This window comes from Numenius arquata, chromosome 20 (assembly GCF_964106895.1).
Source record: "Numenius arquata chromosome 20, bNumArq3.hap1.1, whole genome shotgun sequence".
Classification (NCBI taxonomy): Eukaryota; Metazoa; Chordata; class Aves; order Charadriiformes; family Scolopacidae; genus Numenius; species Numenius arquata.
Window position 1 is genome coordinate 3,078,338 of NC_133595.1, and position 26,094 is coordinate 3,104,431.

Sequence of the window (26,094 nt, forward strand, 5' to 3'; positions counted from 1 at the left end):
TAGCTTCTATTGCGATTTTGGCCTAAAACGGTAGTCAAAATGTCAGTTATATAAGGCCATCTGTGGAGACACATGCACCCTAAAAAATACTGCTACTGAATTAATCATGGAAAAAATAATGGATGTCTGGTTTGACATACATATTTACGTAAAGACTAACGTCTGTCTATACCCCCCCCGCCCCGAAATTCTTCTCCCATCCTTCCTCCTCCGCCAAAGTCAGCCAAAAGTAGTCACTCGCGCTGCCTGCAAAAATTTCGTAAGCAACAAGATCGCCAGCACCCTAAAAATAACGAGAAATTAAAAACCGCAGAAAATAACAAAAGCCTTAATTTTCCATTTGCACCAGCGCTCGGCTAAAGTCAAAATAAAAAAAAAAAATTAAAAAAAATAAAAGCAAAAAACCACCAAACCACCCTTGCGCCCAAGAGAAGCCCGTTCCCCGGCGACACTTCACTTGTTAGCGCCGCCTGAAAAATAACTCCAGCCGCCACCCCACCCACACAAACTTTCTGGTTCGCGGGAGGCCGACACGGCCCCTCGCCGAGGCCCTTCCCGCACCCGCGGAGACATTTTCCCCTCCCCGCCGCCGTGGAGAACCAGCCCGGCGCCTCTCACGCCGCCCCGGCCAACTTTTCCAGCCGGGCCCGGCAGACGCCACAACTTCCATGTCTCGCCTCGCCGCCCCCCGGCCCTCCCTCCTCCCCTCCCTCCGGAGAAGGTCACGGCGGCCGCCGCCGCCCACCCGGCAGAAGTTGGCGGGTCGCCCCGCTCTCCCCCTCCGCCGTGCCCGACGGGGAGGCCCGGGGGGCCGCGGGGGGAGGGAAGGGGGGGGCCTTACCTTTCTTGGCTTTCGGGGAGTGCCGCCGGCTCCGGGCGCTGGCTCGCTCTTCCTCAATAGCGGCGGCTATCTCCGGGTCGTCCTCCCCATTGTACCACACCAACAGCTCCTCGCCGGGCGCGATTGGCTGCCGGGAGAGAAGAGAGAGGCGCGGCGCCAATCAGGCGGCGGCTTGTTGGCGGCGGGCCGCGGGGCGGCGCGGGGGGGGTGGGTAGAGAAGAAGGCGGGGGGGGGGGGGGGGGGGGGGGGGGGGGGGGGGGGAGCGGCCGCGGCGGCGCCGAAGGCGGCGGTGGCTCGTGCCGCCCGCGGCGGCCCGCGCGCTCAGGGCGCCGCCGGCAGCGCCCCCCGCCGGCCGGAGGGCGCGCAGCCCCGGGCTCCCCCCGCCCACCCCAGGACCGGAGCCACCGGGAAACCGGCCTTTCCCGCCACTACCCCTAATTAATTACGCGATAATTCAGAGTTATTAAATCAACTGGAAACTTCCAAGCAGGTACAGCCCAAGGTTAGATTGGTCTCAAGTCGTGACATCGAGTTAAATCCACGCAGGCCGAGCTCGCGGCAATCAAATCCCCCCCGCGTTCCTTACCATCCCTATTTACACTTGAATTCTTCTAATCCTTTCCCCTCAGCATTCCCGGAGCCCGGCACCCCCTTCCACACGGCATTAAATAAGGAGTCAGACCCGTCAGTCATCCTCTAACGCTGGAATTGGGAACAAAATCTAAAGATTCGGGCAAAGACCGCGGCATCGAGTTGAAGGGAATGCAGGGGAAAACAGGTGATTACCACACGTTAAGGGATCCGCTTCATCACAATAATGAAAGATTTGTTATGATTCCAAATTTATTATTTCTATTTTTTTTTATCCAATTAAAAAAATGCCCAGGAAAGAGCAAATTAGCCAAGTTGGCATCACTGCAATTACTGCTCCCGTTCTGCCACTAACCGGATCAATACTGGTTTCTCTGGTTATTTCACACGCTCCTTAAAACATTACCAGACTCAAGCTGGTAAGTCCCCGTGTTTGCAGACTAAAAATGTATTTATATCTTTTTTTTTTTTTTTTTTTTAAATCTTCACCATTCTCCCTCCATTTCCTGACGCGTTCTATCCAAAACCAAGAAAAATCAACTTAATTCCCTTCTCTTATCTTAAATACAACCCCCCTTTTTCCAGGGCTTAACGACCATTGGGCTTGTGGAGGTAAGATACTGGTTTTAGTCATTACATTGCAGCAAAGGGTGTCCTTACTCTACCATTTCAAGTCTGAAGTCAAAGGGAATTCTTCTATCAAGAAAAATAGTAATATTTGTTTCCTGTAAAGCACTTTTTTTAGTAGGTCTCCCAGCACTTGAGGAAGGCGATGGTTATCTTTATACCCCCAGACACCGGAATGACAAGAGATGCAAGATCTCAGCAACTATGTTAAGTGTTTAAATTATAATATAAGCAAAGCCTACGGTTTGGCTCCCTTTAACAGTCCTGGAGGCCTGATAGGATAAATAGGGGTAAACCTGTTTGCATGGTCCCATTTTCCTGCTGTTTAGTAGCGAAGAACGACGAAGAGTTGCCTGATGCAAATAGTTTTTCATCTAAAAAATATACACGCTCGGAGAAAAGAGCCAGCAAAAACCATAGGCGATGCAAACACAGGACGATAACGAGCGTGCAGTTTGTGAGCTGAATGGCTGGGAATTAACTTTCAACTTGCTGAACTTAAGTTTTGGTGGGACTGCTCCAGAATGTAAATGAAGCCCTCTAACCTTGTAGTTCTAAGGTGCGATGCGGCATCAAACGCAGACAATTAGCCCGGCTCCCTCATTAGCAATACGAGCGAGAAAAGGACATCACTGACCGCTTCCACACTAGAGAACACACAGCAATCTCTCACTGACGACTGTTATTATCCTCTAATAACAGCTCTAAAACCAACCTCTTCCAAACCATCACCCACAGACTGTTGTGTGTGTCGCAGCATCAGGTTGGCACAGCTCAGTTAAAAAAAAGGTATGAATTTTGGAAAGGCTCGTCAGGTTAATAACTCCCGCCTGCTTTTTGATGCTTTATGTTTTAACCGAAACACTTTGCATTCCTTCACATTCCACAATCCTTCACATCCTGAGCATTTTCCGTTCAAAAGGTTCAAATTAATTTCAAAATTTGTTATTTTCAAGAATAATATCCTAACAAGTTCTAGCACAGATTGTCTAAAATTCAATTCACTGTACACATCCAAGCACGGGAATGTGTGTTGTACAGACTGAGATAAGCTTTTGCATGTCTGACCTTATTAGAATATTTATTTTTCACCACAGACACCGCATTTTGCTGCGATATTGTGCTTTTGCACCTGGATGTGGCCTCATCTCCCCCCGCGTAACCACAGCGGGCAGTTTGTGGCATCGGTACTCGTGTGCGCTTTTCACACCGCATGCCCTACGTCACTCCGCATTCCTATGTAAGAGGGAGCTTCTTGAGTTATTATAAACCTGTTTGGCAGAACATTCTTCCATAAACAAATTAATTTCACCTTAATCAAGGACAGTTTCACAGCCAAGCTTATTCAGAAGACTTTTTGAAACTGAGTTTTCACTGCAATTTAGCTTCTTCAAGAATCACAAAGTCCTGTACCATGTGTAGAATTAACACTATTCAACTCGCTCGGTTCATTAGGAGAGGCAGGAAGAACTTCTGAAACCCCATAATGAGTTTAAGCTGTTTCAACAAAATACCCCAACTCTCATATATACATCCCGGGGAAAGCATATGCAAAGCAGCCTGCAAATATCCTCAGTCCTTCAATGAAGAGAAGATGGAAGAGAAAAATATTTGCTTGTGCTCGCTTAAAAATTCTATCCTCTTACTATTCATTTACAGCCGAGAACAGGGAAGTTAAAGCTCTGTGCAGTTCTGAGGTTCGTTCACACCAAGCAAATTTGGGCTTTGCTTATCTTAGCAGCGAAGCCTGGAAATCAGCCTGTTTAACTTACAAATCAGAAACCCAAAAAAAGCTGAAGAAAACCTTGGGAAAAAAAATAAATAGCTATGACAACATTTTAAATGCTTCAAGGTAAAGCAGAATAAAATGACATACAAGCCACTCGCTCATTCTCTTTTGGGGGTAAATAAAGACTCTGCTGTTTATTTATCACCAAATGGAATTCCCCTAAATTTATATATCATGATAAAGATCAGGAAGGAACTATGTGTACATACCTGGGCTGGTAAATTTACAACAGTTTTGAAATGGCAGTATATACACCATAACACATTATATGAAGAGAAGGACATTTAAGATGTTACTTATTATATGTTTTCTTTTGACTCAAGTTGTCTGTAAGGTGTGATGTGAATCTAAGGATGATATGGACCCTATAAGAACATCAACCATCTGTGATACAGAAAGTGAGACAAAACCAAACCTTTAAATAAAAGGCAGACATATAAGCAACTGTATTTTGTAAAGAAAGCAGAAAACAGCACAATTGTTTTCCAAGGTATGAATTTTCCCTGCAGTTTGTAAGGCATAGGATAGTAAAAACTGATAAAACAGTATTTAAATACTTTAATGTAGTACCTTGCCCTTGAGACCACACATTCAAAATCTCCTCCTCTATGTTATACTTCTACCACACTGTCACTCATTTGCAGCTTAACTTCCAGTTTCTTCATACTAACTTTATTTTAAAAGCCTGGTTATTATAAATTTGTCATTTGAAATAATGAAAAATAAGTAAAGAAACATGCTTTCTTAATGCCTTTCTTTGGTTCTCATATTCTTGGAATGGAAAAGAAATTAAACAGAATATTGGATTTTAAATATTCTTATTAAACTACAAGAATAGCGCACTTGTGCAATTGAAATCACAAAATGGGACTTTCTAAATCTTGACCTGATTTATCAGTATGCTGACTGACCGCTGAAGGTTTTATGTAGTGAAAACTGTCCAACTTCATGTCAAGCGTTCACTTCATAAATCATCACAGATTAACAAGATCAGAATTTTCCTTACATATCACTTCTCTAAAAGATGGGAGAAGAGAATAAAATATATTGAAATAGATGGTTAAAAAAATAATTGGAGTATCAGTATGCACTTTTAACAAACATTCATTATTACAGATTTGTGTGGGTTTTTTCCCCCCACACGGGGCAAAGTTAAACTTTACATTATAACCTACTTTTGCATAGTGCAGCCACTCAGATATTTCTCCTGCCACCTCTGAAATTATGTGCCAGGTTACCCATGTCACAGATGTAGTGACAATCGAGGAAGGGTAGGAGCACACTGCTGAACCACGGCTGCAACGCTCCTTGGACTACCTTGGTCCTGGAAACTGTTTGGTTACTTCCAAGCAGCACGGAGCCGGGATTACTAATCCAAACCAGCCCAACCTGGCTCATGCAGAACTAGTTCCAGCGTGTCCGCACCGTGCTCCTGCAACTAACTCTACAGGGCACAAACAGCTCACTGGTTCTACACCAGCTCACGTCCCGGCACCCCGCTTCACGTGAGACCCAAGCCCAAAATTACTCAGAGCTGCTGCTTCTAGTCTGGTCTCTGAGAGGTTCAGCACAAGCCTTTGTGCAGGGGTAATGCCATTTCGCATGTAACGCCCCCTCCGAGTAACACGCAGCACAGAACCAACGTGAGTTTCCAGCAGTTTGCCTGGGACTGGTATTGCCAACGCTGAATAAAGCCAATAAACAACCCCGCAGCGCACAAATATCAAAGCGGTTGCTGCAGAGGCAAATAAAGCCAGCTGAAGGTGGCTCTTTGAAGAGCCCCTTCACATCCCAAACTCAAAACCTCACACTGCAACAAATCCCAGACAGATTTTGAAACCAATAGAACAGATCCTTAAAGGCTGCTCTAACAGACTTCTGAAAGGGCTGCTTGGCAGCAGGATCTTGTTGGCAAGACCTACTCGGGTAAAACTCATCAGGTGGCAAGAGAAGACAGTCAGAGGAACAAAAGGATATTTCAGGTGTTGAGGCAAAGAATTTGTTATTCCATCAGCAGCGCTCAGCCTCTTTTATTCCAAAGTGCAATATGACCCATCAGAAAACAAATTTGAAATAGGTGAATGCTTGTATTTATCAGGACTAAAACCTTTGCAAAGAAGATTCAATGAGAGAGACATTTAAAATGTCAGAGTGACTCCAAAAGCACACTTATGTTAATGAACTAGTGTGGGCTATGGGCAAAGGCAGCGGCAACCCAAGATAAAATGCCCAGAGAAAACTAAGCTGGCTACAGATTCAGGTTGGGAGCCCGCCCTCAGGGAATAAACACCGAAGAGAAGTCAATAGTCTGTCTGGCAGCAGCAAACCCCTACTTGAATGCTACCTCTAAGCAGTTAGAAAGTTCAGAAAATATTTAGAAGGTTGTGGGGTTCTTTCCCAATCTAGTTTGAGTGACCTGAAATAAAAAATCTTTACATATTGCTATACTGCCCTGTAAATTTCAAAACTGCATGGTATCAACTCATTCTTTCATTAAGTGAAGATGGGTTACTTATAGATGTTGTCGGCCTTACAAGGAAATACAAGAAACGGCAATAGCGTGTCACAGCAAGGCTGCATGTACCCAAAAACCACAAAGCATTTTAAATAAAAACAAAGTCGAGCTATATATACCCACTGCTGGTAGGTCCTTGATCAGAGATTCAAATAATACTTTATAGCCACAATATTCTAACACTAACTTACTCTACCATTACTTTGAGTTAAACTGGTTTTATTTCTTGGTTTGAGAAATACAATGCCACAGGAATGACACCCTTTTTCCTGTCCCCCACCCCCTGAAAGAAACTGGAATGGTATAAAACCAGAAAAGTTTGTTTCGTGAAGCTACCCATAAAAGTGTCTTGACAACCAATCTTGGTCACACACTGCAAAGACCATAAAAATAACTGATTTCTGAAAAAAATCCTCAGCAGAAAGTGTCTCAATATCTACAGAAATAGGAAATCATTTATTTTATCTAATCTGCTATAGTTTTTCATTCTAGTTTGTATCAAATTTGGTGCTAGAGCAAATCATTAACCAACAAGACAGACTCAGTGTTGGTACATATCCTCTATTTTAACAGTAGATCTTAATGTCACCTGTATTGGCACAGAAGAATTTAGACCAATGAAATGTAGCATTTGCAATATTTTAATTATATTTCACAAAACGTTTCAAAAATCTGTTTAATACAAATAGTAAAAAAATAGGATTTGAATAAAGGGGAGTAAAAAGTATTAGTAATAAAAGGTAACAGAGCAGTAACTGATTCTTCAGACTTTGATACCTTTAAACTTTTGTAGTATATGGTCCTGTTGATCTCCAGAGGAAACAGATTTTGCTCCTTTCCTGAACGTGCCCAGTTTATATACCGCAGCCAGTTCCCTTTCTTTGGATCCGTTGCATCAACACACATCCATCCCAGGTTTGGGTAATACACCTAGGAGAGAAAAGTGGCGTTAAGCACATGCACAACTGCTAACACTGACGTGTACGTGCACTAAATCCTGCACATTTTGAAGCTATACAAAGTAGTAGCTATAACCTAAGGACAGAGACAACACCGAGGGTACGAGCAGAGGTAGGGGTTGTACTGGGGGATAGTGTTGCTGGTCTTCTGCAATCTTTTTAGTGGAACTGGTACAATTGGAAAAAAAATACCTTTTGGCTTGCAAGGCCTTCTCTGAAGGTTTTGGGCTCGAAAGACAAAACAATTAAAACATTTTGTTTTGTTTCAGTTTGGCAAGCCTGAAATGATTCTCTAGATTTTGCATTTAGTAAAATGGCTGATTTTAAGACATAAAGGGAAGAAAGCTTTAATTTTACTATCTGATGGACTGGGAAAAATAACTCTATAGGAGTTAGAAGCATTTACTTTCTTTGGAAAGATAAGGGAAAGCATAATTTAGTATTTTTTGAGGGTATTAAAGGAAATCTTAACCTTTCAGAAATCTTGTGGTCACCTTAAAAAACTGACCATGTCAATAAACTTCAGATGCTGTGTAAATTCTTTAGCTTCCATTCTTGGAGACAAATTTTTAACACCTACTCCTGTTTTGCATTTCAAGGGAGCTTGCAATAAAGCGAGGTTACTGACATCTTCAGTATTTGCTGACGACAGGCAACTCTGCTTCTCTTTCGAGATGTTATGCATCTCCCACTCTTCTTACTATAATCCAAGTTAGATGCCTATAAGAAGAGCCTATCAGTGTAGGCTATACATTTTTTTCCCCAAACAAAAGAACATACTACTGTTTGGCAACTGGAGCTATTGTTCTTCCATTCTTTTGTCTCACAAGACAGGCTCCCTAACACAATGCCTCAGAACCACTGGGCAGCTCACAGATTTTTAGCAGAAAAACAGAAAAGGAAAAATATGTGCAATTTGGTTGTATCTTTTTTTTTTTTTTCCCCTTTTGGTCAAGTCTATAAATATCAGCCTTTGCTTGGAAAAGCTCTTTTTGAAACACAGCCTCCCCAGCTCCTGCAACATTCACTTAGCACCAACTAAAACTCTGATTTCAATGTAACTTTCCCATTCTGTTCCACGTTATAGCTTTTTATTCTCTCTGATACTTACTTTACCAGTAATTCTAAGTCTTTTCAATCTGTTTTACATTTTCAATTTCAAGTACACTTCTACAACAGCTTAAAACTCTAACACTATTATTTAACTTTCAAATTTATTAAATAGTTTTATTTCTTTTGTGTTGATATACTGTTAGTTTAATAAAATAGAATTTTATCAACAAAGGTAAAGTTTCAATAAAAATACCAAAATCATCTTAGTTTCTTTCCAAGCAAAGAGAAAACATCTCCCTTACTTAAACTACTCCAGAATGGATTTCATCAGCTGACTTTTGAAAGAATGTTCATCAGCGCACCCAGCCCTTGCAATAAGAAAGCGCAAACAGCTTCACAGAACAAGACTGTAAAAGCAATATTTTGGTTAAAATGGATGAAAAGAGCTGAACAACGCTGTGGAAGAGTTAGCAGATATGGAATATAACACAAAACATAATATATTTTTTTTAATATATTCTTTTATTATGGTTTTATATTATTTTATTACAGGTTTTGCACAAAATGTTACTTTCCAGTTAAAGCTTCTAAATTACTGAAATTTTTTTAAAGGACTTGTGCACTTTGAGAAAGGAAATAGCTCCAATTCCTCTATATAGCATTGTGACTTTAAATGATTCCTGTAAACCATGCTCAAGATCATCCAGCACAGTTCTGCCAGTCATTCTGAATCAGCAGACAGCTTTTCCCTCAGTTTTCAGTCACTTGCCATCATTTTCCTTTCTGTGGCTTTTCTCTGACAGAAAATGAAAATATGTTCAAGTTTCTGTTTCTCTCCTCAGACATGGCACATGTTGACATACAAAACATCTTTTTCAGGGTGATACTCTAAGCATGACAGTTCAAAATTGTTAAATTTGACTGGAGATGCCAGCTTTTAGAAGCCTTACTTTTTCTTTAGATTAACTTCACTAAAAAAACAAATGGAATTTTTGAGGAAAAGGTTGCTCTCCTCGTTGAAGGTCCATATACCCAACTACTCCCACACACCATCATCCTTTTATAAACAATATTTTCTAACAGTTAAGATTCTGCAACGGTTTCAGATATCAGCACAGGGGGCCAACTGTTGCGGTCTTATTTTAGCTGCTTTTTTCTAATTCCAAAATCAGTATTAAAGCAACACACGATTACTCTGAAATCTAGCAAGGGTTCCCATTATCGCTTGCCTTGCAAACTACGAAACTTTGTAACAGCTTGTTTGCAATTATCATTTCTCAACACAAATTTTAAAAATATTAAGACATATCCACTGAGAACATTCAACAGCCAGCACTGAGAAAAACAATTGCAAGGTCAATAATTTACTTGACTGATTCCATCTCACTAAATGTTCTTGTCCCAGATCAGAACTGGAGATACCTTATGCAGTGGAGTTTGTGATAACACTAGCTCAATGCAACAAACATTATACTTGAACACTTTATTACTTTCCTGAATGTGAATTTGCATTCATGGGAAATTGTTCGAGATCAGTTCCTCTGATAGGAGTTAACATTAAGTTTTTCATGTGTATCCAGTGTTTCAGGTAGTTCAATTTTTGCAGGCTGGGGCCAGAAGGATGACTATCGATCTCTTTAGCCTAAAAATCTGTAAACTAGCAAATTCTGTTCCAGAACATGCTGTGCCACAGTCCCTCCACCCCTCCCCTCCTCACCATTCCCTTTGCTAAAGCTATTTGCTGTATTTTTTAAAGCTATTTGCTTCAGAAAGGCTGAAGCAGTCTTTGGAAGTAGCTATGAACTGCCTTAAAGACACTGTAGATAGGATTCAACTCCAGATTAAGACACCTACATTTTGAAATCTACATAATATCCAAAGTCTTATGACTCTCATTGGCCCTTAAAGAGCTATTCAGCTGCCCAGACAGTACTTGCTTTAAGGCAAGCCCAAACACAAGCAGCACAAGAAATACTGCAACAGTTGAGAACTTTTATATAAAGCTCCAAAAGCCAAATCAATTCCCATAACAAAGCTTGTTTTCAAAGAACTAAATGAGGAGGAGTGCTGTGGCTTCCTTAAGAGACTCCCCATCCTCCTAATTTCCCTAATTTCATAAGCAGTTGGCAGTACTCAGTTGCAGAAGGGATAGCACTCCGGGGTCAAGCCAACAAAGCAACGTATTATCGGGAGTAGACTCTGAAGGGGAGGTGTGACCCAGAGACAGTATAGAAGAAAATTAATACAGCAATTTCAAATAACACCAATAGTTTAAAGCTTTGTAATTCAGAACAGTTGCTCAATCCAAGTGTCTAAATAACTGTTTGTAATGGTAGACATAGATACATGGCAATTATTTCACATCATGTCTATTTCTAAAATCTCTGGAAAAGAGATTTTAGATAAAGGCTAAGTACAAAGTATTGGCCTAGTGACAGATACATTTTTCCATTTACAAGCTGTTTCTTACCTCCCACATGTATACATTGCTCTTAACTTGAGATCTTTTTTTCTTGTCACCAACAAATGGTCCAAACTTCTTGCCTTTTAAAATTGATTTTGTTGCCCAGACACCTGAAGAGAAACATATCACTAGTTAAAACTAATCTAACTTATCTCAAGCAAATATTCTACTCATAATTCTTAAGATCATTACACGTCTGTCTCAGACTGGGGAGCATTCTACAACATTAAGATCACAATAAGGAAACTGAAGTTTACTAAAATGAATTCAAACAATCCTCTCCCCAAAACTCACTTCAATCATGAAAGGTTTAAGCATTTACCTGGTTTCATTCTTTGCTCATGGGCTACTGTAGCTCTGAAGACAAAATACAACCTCGATTTTTCTTGTCCTTCAGGTGATATTCAAAATACCGTAAGAGCATTACAGGTTTTATATTGTAAAGTCCCAGATTTCAGCTGTTTTGCTGAGTAAACACGTTATTAAAACAAAAATGCTATTTGCTTCCTGTGAAACAATGCCAGGCAAACGAAGCCCTCACAAAAGTTGTGAAACTAATTAATAGTATGTTTCAAAGGAAAAAACATTTCAGATCGGTTAAAATATGTGCATCTGCCCACAAATTTATTGACAAGGTTTAACCAAACTGAAAACTGACAGCTGCATTTCACATTTTATAGCATGAAAACTAAGAACAGATTGACAAATAATTGGTAATTAAACATAACACTCTCATTCAGACCATGCTAGATCAGGTTCATACTAGAAAAGATTAACCTTGATCCAAGGAGCTTATAACCTGTTACTAACAGCATGGTTCTATTGGCAGGCTTATTCCTCAAACTACCAGCTTCCACCATCAAGCATCCAGTCTGCAGTTCTGACTTCCAGCAAAGTTCTCTCACGTTAAACTCAGTTAAATAAGAAGCCAAGTATTTTGCATATGTTACAGAAACAACGCTTCGCTCCATATAGCAGCTTTCACATCTGCACTGGATCGGTTCTTCTAAATTAAACTTCTTATATTGACTGGACAGTGAGATGCAGCACTCTAAAGAGGCAACAAGTAAGATAGTTGCAAAACACCAAACTGTTAAAACGCTGCAAGTGAAAACAAACCAGCGAAGTGACATATCAGTATTTTCATAACCAAATTCATTTGCATCTTGGTCCACCTTTGTCCCCAGTTCTGATGTTCTAGGAACATCATCTTGGGATGCTGGAGAAACTTAAAAGTTGTCTACTCTTTCCAACAGAAATTACTTCAGGTAAATGCACAGGACACCATCTCCACCCAGCATAGCAGGAGAGCACCAAATTTCCACAGCAACTGTAATTGGTGTAAGCTGGTGTAAAAATCTTCATTCTCTTTTCACAGTTGTAGCACTCACCAAGCCGTGTCTTGTCAACAGCAGACGGGAAGAGCCTCACGTCCTCAGGAAGCCCCCTAAGCACATGCTCAGGTACATCATCTAATGTCTCCACAGTGACAGCAGATTCAGTTGTGTTCTACAAGTCAAAAAGCCACAAGGGCCATGACCGTCAACAGGTGAAAACAACAGCACAACAGATGATCAACCCTTATGAGCTACAAAAACTCCTGACTTGAAATTAAAGTAAAATTTCTGAACTGCCATTTCAGCTAGGGGCCTCTCCATCAACATGCTAGCAGAGAAGTAACGCTTTACCAGAACATTCAAGTTTTCAATATTATTTCATTACACTTGCTGCTTGAATGCAGAGTTCTGAGACCACATTAGAGATATACATGAAACACTCATAACTAAAGTTGCTGTAATTACTCTTTTGCTTTAGTTAATGGATGTGTTTTGATTACGAGCAGTATACAGTGAGTAAATCTAACTGACAAGGTTTTCATGTATCTCTTAAGTCATTTGCCATTTCATTCATTTTCCCTGGCCTCTCCTTAAAAACAAATTCAAAATTCTCCCTTCAGTTACTTGAGAGAATAGAGCTAAATGTATTTTCTTTTTCCTGTCTGAATATGACTTACCTGACAACACTACTATATTATACTTAAAGATGTATGAACAGAAAAGTGCTGTGGTTTTATACCATGGGAAATATCTATATTTTTCAAAATGTATCATATGAGTCCAGGCTTGAAGTTAAGTCTTTGAAACTGCTCATTAATATCGTAATCTAAAAACTCATCCATGGAACAGTTTTCAGTCGCGTTATTTTTACTGATCAGTTACGCCATGAGAAACTACATTTAACAAGTAATTAGGTCAGTAACAGCGCTGTTACGGGCAACACTCTGTTGAGACAACATTCCTCTGTGCTGTTTCTGATTAAAGTTCTCTCAAATTTCAGATTAAAAAAAAAAACATGGTAAAGTTGATCTACCTGCCTAGTCTATTATGCTGAGACTTTCTCCAAGCAAGTATAAATAATATGTTTAACTATTTTGAAACTAGACGACTCAAATTTAAAAAAAAAATAAATAAATGTGTAGCATGAAATCATACTAGCTCTTAAGTAATCTGCCTTGAAAGTCTAGCTCAATTTAAAAGGAGGTAGATTAATTTTCCTTTTAAATTAGACAGCTACATGAGACCTCATCTAACATTCAGACCAAATCTTTTCTGAAAATAAGCCATAAGTTTTCATTATTTTATGTTTCAGCTGCACACTATCTTAAACACGATCTCTTCTGCTAGAAAATGTTTCTGACCGCTTCTGAAAGACTAGTATACTGAAGAGAAACACATGATGCTTTTAGTGGAAATCATTTAGATCTTTAGTAGAAATCTTTGTTAGCTGTGTACTTTTTGAGTATCAAACAGTCAGAAAATGAAAGAAGAGTTAGAAGAGTTAGAAGTGTTTCAGGACATACACATCATTTGTCCAAATTATACTGTTGAAACATGTTATTGGCAATTACAGTAACGAGAGGCAAGTGAACTGCCACGCTAAAATAAACTGATTAAAACAGTATCAGCCAGAACACAGGAAGAATAAGAGTTTTTTTCATTTTACTTCATAAGCATCCTATTGGATTTTTTTAAATCCTAGGTTACCTATGAAGAATGACACGGTAAAAGGCCCAAAAACAGAGGCATAATGCAAATTGATTCTGCACCAAAGCATCAGCAACTGTGTTCCATTACCTTTTCTTAACACCTAGACATCCATCTTCTGCAAATCTGTTTCAAAAGGTAGAACAAACGTGGATCAAATAAACCCATGCTTAAGCCAGCAAAGCAGTGTCTGCATTATGGCCCTCAGCAAGTAAATTTCGGTAAATATTTATAAACTCATATAGACTTGATTGGATCAGCTGGAGATGTGTGGCATGTGGCTTATCTTTATTAAAATTGACAGCACTAGCGGAAAGGGTGACTCGAAAAACATTCATGTTTTAATCAACCATTCGTTTCATTTTCTGTTTGACTTAACATAAATATCTGTCCATAAAAAGTTAAATAATGTCATAAAAGTTATTATTTCAGTATCCTAAATGTTAATCATAATTCCTAAATAAATCAACAGGTCAGAATCCTTAGCCAGCAGGTTAGAATACAAAAGGTTTTAAGGTCATTTTATATAAAAGTTTGAAAGGAAATAGAATGCTAATAAATGATTTATGAATGTCTAGTAATTGATTACCTCAATTTTAAGGAGCTTACAAGGTTCAATAGGCTGCTTATATTATTATTCATACTATTATTTCTATAACAAAACAGTAAACGCTGCTCACACTTGCCATTAAACAACTAGCTCTTTATGATAATCAATAAAACATTATTCCTGATAAAAATGACCAGAATTTCAAAGATACAAGCATGCACAGTCTCCCATAAAATCTGTCCACATTTTGAAAGAACTGTGCTTGGTGAGAACTAGGCATATGTTGAACCACTTGCAACAGCCCTAAAAATGTACCTGCCCTCTGACATTGAACTTTGATCATTCTGGGCAGAAACAAATACCAGTGGTGATGGCAGTAATTAATCTAATACGAAAGATGTTATACATAAGCTCTGAACAAGCTTTAGGAAGTGTTAAACTGAGAAATAACAACTTGGGCAACACTACAGTTGTCCAAGTAAACCCCGGCTTTCTGGAAATGATTCTTGCTTTTACATATAAGCATAAAGCAGAGATATGACAGTAGTTTTCATACACTGAGTAATACTCAGAGCACTTGGAGAACACGTTATGCTGAAAGTTTACTGGAAATAGGTTTTAAAATACATCTCTATCTGCTATCACATTTAAGGCTTTTATCTCTAAAGCAAACCAGGTAAAGCTTCTCAACCTTTTCTACTTCGCACCCGCTCTTTGTGAGGGTGCTGCGTGTGACAATTATTCTCTACATTTATGAATGTGACTCTGCTGAGTTAAGTGACAAGAACATTTCTTCTGCCAGCTTTAACAGCAACAACGAGAAAAATGATAAAACTGGAGTCATAGCAAGGTTATTCTATTGCTGCCTTGGTAAGCCCTAACAGCTGCACAGACACATCCTAGAGAGCTATTTGTAGGGAAGAAAGACCCCCAAATTGGAAACCATGGAAGGAATAGAATGCCAGAAATCCCTTCCCATCCAAGAGAGTGAAGAGACCAGGGAGCGGGGGGGAAAAAAAAAAAAAATCTTATTCTTTAGTTATAATAGCTGAAGTCTATTCAAAGTAGAGCACACTTTTATTTTGCTCTTCCAATAATCCAAAAGGAAAAATAGTGATGAAAGAAGTTTGATTTTCAGACATCTGTTAGCCTTGAACTGATAAACAAGAAGCCATGTCTCAGACAAAAAAAGAAAAAAAAAACCACACTTCTCAGCACATCAAACAAAGAAACCTAAGTATCTTTCCAGTACGTTACCCCACGGCTTCATTAGGGGAGAACCAAGCCTATTTTTCCCAGTGGTTTCTAATCACTAAATTATATACAGGCACAGATGAGGGGGACTACAAAGAATCAACACGGCAGCTATCAGAATAATGCACTTCAAGTTTCAAGCTAACAAAAGTGGGGTGGTTTTTTTGGTTGGGTTTCAGTTTGGGGTTTGGTTTGTTTAGGGGTTATCGGTATTGGGGTTGTTGTTTTGGGTTCTTTTTAGAGCCATAGCTAGATGGGCAGTTAAAAATCTCAAGCTTGCAAATACATTTTAACTCACTGAAATTTTAACAGACTCAACTGATTTAGACAGAATTGTACAGCACTGTGTCGCATCTGATGTGCCTGGCATATTCCTTTATAGTCACACCTCCTATTAGCCATAAATGTCCCAAAACTGGTCTATCATTTAAGAAGTTTATTTGTTTGGAGTAATACACAATCAGAACTTTTATTTTGCATCTACCTACATAAATCAAAGGCTAGCAGCTAGAGTCAGAGAACACAGCACTCAGACTCATTCAACACCTGCCATATTAAAGCATTTCACAAATACCAGAAAATTGCATATGGCCTAGTACATAACGATATATTTCACACCTCAAACGAATGGTAATAAGTAACCAAATACTAAACAGTAAAATAAACAACAATTTAGTTCAGTCAAATCAGTGCAATCTCATTTTATCTGCAATTTAAATGTAGCTACTGAAAACATTTTTCAGATCACAACTTGTCCCCAAGGAATGTCTGTCTACCAAATGAAATGTTTTATTTCAATCATTTTTCCGCCAACACTTAACAACTGCACTTAAATTTATTTTTCTGCTTAAAAAAAATCACCTCTTGATAAGGATAGTGTACTGGTGCATGTCCTACGGCCCACTTTTGCATTTAACTGAAGTCCTAATACAGTACTTTTCACTCACTCCAAGACTGCAATTTTGAATACAAAAGCACTTGAAGCTTATTTCACTTTTAATCTTCTTACTCTGAAGTTCATCAGAAATATTACACTCCCAGCATTCAAATTAGCCAAGGTGAAGTAACTTAAGAACAATACCAAGAAATCATTAGAGGGCTGAAGGGGTGCCTTAACTGAAATTATCTTTTCCTGTTTCCATCAAATTCGGAGTCCAATCACTTTGACAGTACCTTTCAACATACTTATTAAGCAATTTTTCACTCCACTTTCAATGTAATTGAACCTATGGACCGACCAAAAATTAGACTACAATGTTACAAGCAGTATTTAAGCAGAGTAGAAACAGTACCTGCAACAAGATGTTTACAGATGATCAGATTAGAGCAAAAAGGAAGGACATCATCCTGAACAATGCAATGAATGACAAACATTCAGTTAATGTCAGGATTTGGTGGAAACAGGATTAGGATAAATGAAAAGATAAAGGAAAGGATGCTACTGAAGAGAGAGGGCCAGGGCAGAGAAGTTAGAAGAGGTAGTTGTGAAAAGGATATGAAGCGATTAAGGAAGGCTGCTGACACTAACAGCCAAGTAGCACAAGGTAAGTTGGAAGCAGAAAGGTCTCTGCGTGTCCAAGAACCTTATCTGTGCTTGAAAATTAAAGATGTATCAGAAATTATTTCAAATAATCATTGAAAAATTTAAGGGAATGAGGGGTGGGAATTTTAGTACAAGCGCAGGTGCAATTTGTTAACACACGCCTCACCATTTTTTGAATAACTGCCCGTGCAGTTTTCCAGGTAGCACCAACCTTCGTCCTACTCCGTCTTACTGCAGATTGAGATGCAGTAAATGCCACCAATCAAAACCCCCGTCTGCTTGGGTTCAGCATAATCATTCAGCGTGTTCTGATGTAGTTACATATTAAAAGAAGATTTAGATAGAGAATGCATACTCTCTATCCTGAGACAGCAACCTTCTAAGAAACCCAAAAATATTAATTCCAACAACAGCTGCTTTTTTTTTTTCAATCCTTCTTCTCCTTACTACCAGAAGGCCATATCAAAGTGTTTATGAAAAGGTTTTTCCTTCACTACTTCAAGATTTCTACGGGTTAAACACCAAAACCAGCAGCCAAAAAACCAAATTAACAATAGCCCAATTAGTTTCAGGGTCACTGAAGTCACACCAAAAGCAGAGAGAAGCAGAATGACAGAAATGTGAGAGCAGAACGCTTGAGAGATGTTTGGCATCAGGCAAAAACATTTCTTATACAGACCTGGCACTACAACTTGTCAACAGTGAATGAAATGACAAGGGCACTGCAAGAAAAAAACACCACAGGGTTGATGCTAAAAACACACTTAATATGAATGGTAATTGAACAATAAAAAGCCATATGAGCTCTGCACACTTCAGACACTAAACGTGAAAGCCAGAACCACCAAGACAGACTCTAAGCTGCTGTAACTGACCCCAGAGACAGGGTCACCTCATTATTTAATTGTAATATGTCATATGTCACAGCACTGGATAAACATTATTAGCAGTCCCAATAAGAAAGATGAAGACTTTCTTTTGATACAGCACAGGAATCTTACTTAATTCTAGAAACAGACCGGGGTGGGGGAACATAACAGACAGGACAAGAGGGGGACACGAACATATAAACGGGAAGAAAAATAGCCAAATACAACAATTAAAGATTACAATCGATATATTCCAGAATTTTAGCAGAATCCGAAGCTTATCAGAATGACTAAAGAAGTAGGATTATTACTCAAGCAGACAGAGCAACAGGCTGTTCACTTCGTGCCACTGAGCGTATTCAAAACAAACCTTACAGGTGGAAATATTTCAAGTCTCAATAGAAATAAATTGTGAAGCAACAGTTAACTACCCCAAACTAGACTACTAATGCTTCAAAGTGTGCTAACGCAAATGTTATTTTTATTTTATATATATATATAAGCATTTATATTTGTGTATAGATATAATACAAATATGTATTTTTACAATACATATTTCAGGGCTCTGATAGAAATTATATTTTGCTTTTTACTTTTTAAATACACATACACGTATTGAAAATTCTTTTACCTTAAGTCAGAGGAAAAAAGCAACATGAAACACCCCACCAGCCCATTTCACACTGTAATTACTTATATTATGTATATACTTTTATAACTTCAGTGAGAACATACTTTAGCAAAGTACTCATTGTATTCAATGCTGCTGACGATCAAATAAGGGCATAAAGGGCAATAAAAGCACTTATTAGATACAGGCATCAATAAAAGAGTATACAAAGCATTTTACTTGACTGTGTGCTGTAGTTGTTTCTGGCTAAGAAAGCTTCTGTTCATAGCCAATTTTTAGCAAATTAAAAATGGCATTTCTTCAGCGTAATATCCTATTTTCACATTCCCACGCCAAAGGGCCTTTGTAAGATCATCCAAAGGGAGAAGTACTTATGAGAAAAATTTAAGACAACACATACTTTTCCTGTAAGTACCTTTAAGTAACACAATTGTGTGTGATAGACAAACAGATGTATAATTCCTACTGGGACAAATGCAAAATAAAATTGTGTACACTTAGCACTAATTAAAACAACACCCTCCAGTCAAGATGTTCTTCCATCCATACAGTGGAGTACTGCATCACGAAAGAAATGGGCTTTCCCAGTCATTCTAGGGGAAATGCTTAAGGTTCCAGAAAAGTGTGAAACTTCCCAATCAATGAATTTCTGTGACAGATTGTTCACTGTGCATTTGAAATGGTAAAGTGGTTAAAAAAGGTTAAAGAAAAAAATGGAAGCCTTCAATTTTCAAGCCATTTCTATAAGGAGCAAATTATTGCCAAAAGCCTCAGGAGGAAACAGATTTTCCGGAGAGGTGTTCTTATAAGAGGTGCCAGCAGTAATAACTTACATGCTGCTAAAGGGAATTCACACACAAAAAACCTTAAATCCATGAAATAAAATATATCTCACAAGCATACACATTGCGGAAAGGAGGATTATGAAATTTAATGACACTGAAGATTTTAAAGAGCATTTCTTTTTTAGTGGATGATTTACTTTTGTTATTAATAATTAACTGTTCTAACATCTAAGTATTTTGATAAAGTCTTACATTTATACTCACCTGATTCATTTTGAATTCCTGTTGTGTTCTGAAAAGATACACACAACAAAGAAACTCCTTTGATTACATGAGCCCTAAAAAGAAAAACAGACAATTGTAACATGTACTTACCTACAAATTTATACTGAACTGAAAGAACACACAAAATTGTCGTTTCTCTTCCCAAAGAATTTGTCACAAAACAGCATATTGCTTTATTAAAAAAAAAAAAAAAAAATCTGCTCCAAGCTATACTTTATTAAAGCTCAAATGCATATGAATAATCTCAAGACGGGTGTCTATCATCAATCTTTCTCCTGGTTTTAACTGAGGATGCACCAGAAATGTGCTCAAGTAGGATTGCTTCATTTTTTTAAAAAAACAAGTTAGCTTGTTTTCTTAGAGTACTAAGAACTTTAGGAGTCAGAGCTCTTTAAAATTTAAGATGAAAGCATTGTGAAAGACCTTAAGTTGTCTTCAAATTAACAAAACGCATGCATTTGAGTCTCCACTCCCCCATATTAGAAACAGGAAATTCTTCCTTAAAATTGAGCCTTTTATTAACGTATTTTATTACACCAACACATTAACCGAAGGCTGAGATTTCAAAAGGTTTCATAGTCCAAATTTGGCACCAAATTTGGAAACTCTTGGCTTAAGACAAAACAAATCAGAACGACGCCATATCTAAGAGCCTAGTACATCAACTCACTTCCTTTTTTTTTTTTTTTAAACATACAAAAAAGCATTATTGCTAGAAACACTATCCTTCCTCATACAGAATTTTCAATAAATGAACAATACGCTTTTGGAGGTTAACTTTAATCAATTAAAGCGCTTCATTCAAGTACTGCTATTTCTTCCCTCCCTTTAGTTTTCTTCTTCTAACAATGATTAACTGATTTTTACTAAGCACTTGGTAAAAAACCTAAAATTTAATTTAAAATACATCAAGCAAAATATACTCCAAATAAATTTGATATAATCCTGCACATCTTTGCACTGTAAGAATTCTTAATGCTGCCTAACAGTGAAAATACTGCCAAGCGTCGTACAAATGTTGCATTGCTTAAGAAATTAATGAGGAAAAACTTTCTTGAAAAGGATACTTCCATTGTATGCAGCTCTTCCAGGATTAACTCCTTTTGTCCTGATGTTTCCGTACTATATTAGCATTTAGACAAACAGCTGAAACATTTGTATTTCAGTTCCAGTTTTGCAACCGGTTCCATGGGATTTACCATTTGCCGGCAAAGCCCAGTTACGGGATAAGGAGCTCCATCTGCTCAGCTTTTAAACATCTGAAGAAAAGCATTCCTTTTGAAACGTACTATTGCAACTTATTTCAGTACATCTGTCAAATACAAATCAATTCCTAGGAATGATACATCCCAAGCATTTGATTTTCTAAAATTTTCTCTAGCACTGACAGAGAACATAGGCAACACACAAAAAACTACCGAAAAGTAGGGAATAATCTCCCCAGGTTTCGTTACCAGTTACAATCCTGAGATTGCTAAATCTTGCCATGGCAATAACGTCCCTTTGGCTCTAAGTTTCTCAAGCATTAGCACGCAGTTGTTTCTCACACATCTTCCACATACCCTTTTACCTCCCTCAGCCTTGATATCTTTAACTTACTTTCCCTCCTGACAAATCTGATTTCTACTTCAGACATTTTTGCGCAAATGCTTTAGGCAAATGGTTTCTGAAATGTGATCCACAGCCTGCTCGGCATCTGCTGAAAGTCGCCTTAGCACATGGAAATGCTCATTAAAGAAAAAGCAAAACCTGGGAGTCAGTCTAAACTTCTGCACTTGAGATGATTCCTGAGTAACAGAGAAAAATCCAGCGCTCTTATTCATTGTTCATTGGGACAATGCCCACACAACGTCAATTTATAAATGAAATATTTTGGATAGCAAGAGAGGCACTAAAACATTTCCTAGGGTGAAAAACTATTTTTAGTAACAAATGTCTTGCTTTTCTATACTTGGCTACAAGACAACAACAAAAAAAACATTGCTCATGAAGACAACAAAAGCAAGAACCTTTTATTGCCATGATTTTAGAGCAGAGCCTGATGAGCTATTTTGGTTGTAGCAAACGAGTTTAAGTAGTTATTGACTCCAGCCGCCTATTTCTACCTTTTCTCCTCCCCCTCACTGAAGATTAACGGTCCCTCCATGACAAGGGCTGAACTGTTCATATAACCATTTTCTACCACAGTTCTGGAAAGCGATTTAGAAAACCCACTGTAGAAGTTGCACGTGTTACACTGCGGTAAATACAGTCACATGAAGTACAGACGTGATTTTCAACACGGAATAAACAAGGCAGGCATTTAACCTAGAACTCTAGATATGTAAAGACAATAAGGATTTAAAGCACTGTCTTACAGAAGCAAACATGCAACACCATCACTACTCAGCCACTGGACGCAAAGAATCTGAGAGACAACAAGTAAATATCAATTAAGTGCTGGGTTGAAGGGGTCAATGCTAAAGGAAAGTCCTGTCAAGCTGAAAATTTCCTCTAAGCTGAGCTTCAACCAAGTTGTTAAATAAAATAGTAAAAAACTTAAAAAGCAGTCAGAAACTTTTTTTTTTTAACTTTGCTTTTATTTGAGCAGTAAAAATCCGCTTTTTTTTTTTAATTTCATATGCTAACTCAAAATTATTTTGCTTAGAATTAGTAGTGTTTTCAAAGAACTTTCAAAACAAAAAAATAAGCCTGGTATTTTTACAGATGTTATAAAAGCTTTATTCAGCTTTTATAGGACTGGTTATATCCAAACCTCTCAACAGTATTTCTAAGGAGATGACAAATCTTAACATACTGATGTATTTAAACCTACACATCACAGTTTAGGTAGATTCCTACCAGACTGTGCTACTCTGTACTTTTGTAGCTACAAGTTACCAGAGGAACCAGTTGACCATAAAATACAATTAGATGAGAAAATAAGGTAAAGTAAACCAAAAGCTTCAGCAAGTATTTATAAAGGTATTAATTTAAAACACACACTTCATCTAGAAATTTTATACCTGCAGTTCTGACAAGTTAAATCTATGAGCTCTCTAATTGAAAAAGAAAGATGGAATTTCTCCTTCCTTCATTTTACCTATTTTGTTAACAATCAACTTGATGTGGAAAGTAAGATTAATCATACTGGGAAAAAAAAAAAAATTAAGACTATATACAGACTTACGTATAATCACTAGCTTTCTTTCTACCTAAATGAAACATGACATAAGAACAGAAGACAAAGTACCTTTAGCAGTAAATTTCGGGGTTAACTTCTAGTACACAAAGTTAAACAAAACCAAGAAAATATGAAACATTCTACAACTGCTGCACAAATATTAGTTCCCATATGATCAATGACTATCAACAACGTACCTACTCTTGCCACTGCAAGCAGAGACAAGCTTTCACTTCATACACTAAGGGCTTTTTAGCTACACATAGAGTCAAGTCCAACATACCATCTTCCAGGAAAGCCCTAAAGAAAATTTGGGTGCCTCAAGGGGGTCTACAGGAGAGCTGGAGAGGGACTCTTGAACAGAGAGTGTAGCAATAGGACAAGGGGTAATGGTTTTAAATTGAAAGAAGGGAGATTAGATTAGATACCAGAAATAAATTCTTTCCTGTGAGGGTGGTGAGAGCCTGGAACAGGTTGCCCAGAGAAGCTGTGGCTGCCCCATCCCTGGAGGGGTTCAAGGCCAGGTTGGAGGGGGCTTGGAGCGACCTGGTGTGGTGGGAGGTGTCCCTGCCCATGGCAGGGGGGTTGGAACTCGATGATCTTGAAGGTCCCCTCCAACTCTAACCATTCTGTGATTCTATGACTCTAAAATGGTAAACGATACTGCTCTGATTTGTCATCGGGGGAATTGTGATATATTAAATTTAAAGAAGTGATGATGACCACTATAATCAGTTTTAAAGTTAGCAATAGTCTACAATCGTGTTAGTGCTTTGAAAAAGTCACATTAGCAGCTCCATCAAACAGAGGTAACAACTATTTCTGCTCAACCTTCCTTCCAAACTCAACAGCAACATGTACCTGCATCTATCAAAGACCTGAATATTGTTAGTAACAACTACCACAGTAAACCTTAAAGATTCACAGAAGTCCCTAAGAAAAGCTAAATGAGGTTCTATGCCAAAAATGAAGCGTTCTCACCAGTACAGTAACCCGAATTTTTAAAACTAATTTCCAGAAAACATCGCCAAGCCGTATTTATTTACAAACCACTACCTACTACTGTTTCTCATGAGTACAAAATACTATGCACTTGCTCAAGACATTAAACCATCTGGGAAACAAACACAAGCGAAAGATCTCCTGCATCATATCATCTTAGAGCATCAGAAAAGTGTATTTGGAAAGGCTCATTGTTAGACAACAAATTGTATTTATTTAGATAAGAATATATAAGACATTTGTACTTAAGGAAACACTGCGGTCATTCTAAAGCAAAATACTTAAAACAAAAAATATTTTAACCTTATTTCTGAATTCTACACTTAAGAATTTCAAATATTGCCTTACAAAAAACATAACTTGCTGGGAATAGTTTGCAAACAAGAGCAAGTTATTTTATATAAAACCAACATTACAGATCGTTTTTCAAGCTAAATCAGATGTTACTTCCAGTTACTAAATAGTCTACCTTCTGATTGTATAAGCCATATTTATCATTTCTATGTGTGGGTTCGTTTTTGTTTTTGGTTTTTTTTTTTTTTTTTTTAAATAGCCCAGAATCAAAAAGCAGTTTGAAAGAGAGGATGTTGCTTCCAATTCAGAGAAAGGAAAAACCAGGCATAAGAGTATCAATCCTGTTTTGGAAGCTGAAAATGGGACATGCATTACGTCACTGTTCCAGTAAAAACATGTTCATTATAGAATCAGGAACAAAACCTGAAAGTCTCAACACTCTCCTCTCCTAGTGACCAGCAGTTCAGATTGGGATACTGCAGACATCTTTTTCTTTGTTTAGTTTTTAGTTGCAGCACATGATTTTTTGTGGTTTTGTTTTTGTTCTTTTTTAACATAAGGACATTTAAATTTTTTTTCAATTTAATACTGAAATACTCTAATCCACAAATTCTCAATGTATTAGATGAAACAAAGCTTGCCAAAAAAAAATAAGTTCATTTTAACTCTGAAAGATTAAAATATGCATTTGATAGAAACAAGAAGCACCATCTATGGGCACCTAATCGCAAAGACATTTTCATTGACTCAAGACTGACACAATAAGGACAGAGAAAAACCAGCCAAAGAATGATCTTCTGAAGACTAAACTCTATTACCTATTGTTCATTAAGTAAAAAGGCTTTGCTTACTGCCATGTAACCAAATAAGCTGTTACACCTTAGAAAGGTTTATTCAGATAACCAAGAAGATAACTCAAGAAGTCACCAACACAAAAATGAAACAAGTTTACTAATTAAACTGCAACTAGTGAAGAGACGTCAACAGAAAATAACAAGTCTCTAACGACTGCAAATATACAGAAATACAACTCCAATCTTCAGACATAAGCACACTTCTAATAGTACTTGCAAAGACAGAAAATTCAAATGAAAATTTTCTCAGACAAGTACATTGCTGATTTAACTACTATATGAAGAAGTCCGTTTCAGTCATTTATTTTTACAAAGCAGGACTCGGCCTCCAGCTTTCGTCTACAGGCATGTTTTATACGGAGGCAGAGAAGAAATATTTTTCAGCTAAGAATATAATCAGAGAAAAAACACATTGGTAAAAGAAATTATTTCACTGTGGGGAATGCATTAAGTATCGGGATCATACCTGCCCTTTCATAGGCTAACAAATTCAACAGCACATACATTGCAGAACTTCAAAAAGGTACACCAGTGCAGATAGGCAACACACGAGCTTATGAACTCCAGCTGTTTAAAAGCCCCTGATAAAAAATACGCAAGTAGCAGTCTCCAATCTCCACCAGTAAGCAAACGCCTCATGATGACCAAGGTTCTGTGCTAGTGCTACAAACCATAGATTAATTTTTTTTTTTTTCTGGTTGAGATCCTCATTCAAAGGTCTTGCAGGAACACAGCAAATAAACAGGATTCCAATGATACAGAAATACATTACCACACTGGTCATTTCTAAATCTCTCTGAACTTCTGTTTTCAACAGCCAGCCACCTAGCAAGCAACAATATTCAGATCTCCTTTTCATATACTATTACTTGTTTACCCTTAAGGATCGAGGCTTTTATATACAACAGTGAAACGGGGGCATCACTGTGCTGGAGGACGAGACTTCAAGAGCCATTTTAGTTTTTACAGAAAAATAGTAGT

At 38.1% G+C, this 26,094-nt stretch overlaps 1 protein-coding gene across 2 annotated transcripts in view; it reads right to left on the reverse strand.

Annotated features, from left to right (window-relative positions):
• The window catches only part of PRDM2 (PR/SET domain 2), a 57,854-nt gene that overhangs the window by 29,840 nt on the left and 1,920 nt on the right, over positions 1–26,094 (reverse strand). For both annotated transcript variants that reach the window (XM_074161796.1, XM_074161798.1), the window contains exons 2-6: positions 19,780–19,853; positions 12,231–12,348; positions 10,846–10,949; positions 7,141–7,293; positions 842–968 (exon numbers count right to left, since the gene is read on the reverse strand). In XM_074161796.1, the coding sequence (XP_074017897.1) occupies positions 842–968; positions 7,141–7,293; positions 10,846–10,949; positions 12,231–12,348; positions 19,780–19,788 (511 nt within the window). In that variant the 5' untranslated portion in view covers positions 19,789–19,853. The remainder of the gene's footprint in view (positions 1–841; positions 969–7,140; positions 7,294–10,845; positions 10,950–12,230; positions 12,349–19,779; positions 19,854–26,094) is intronic.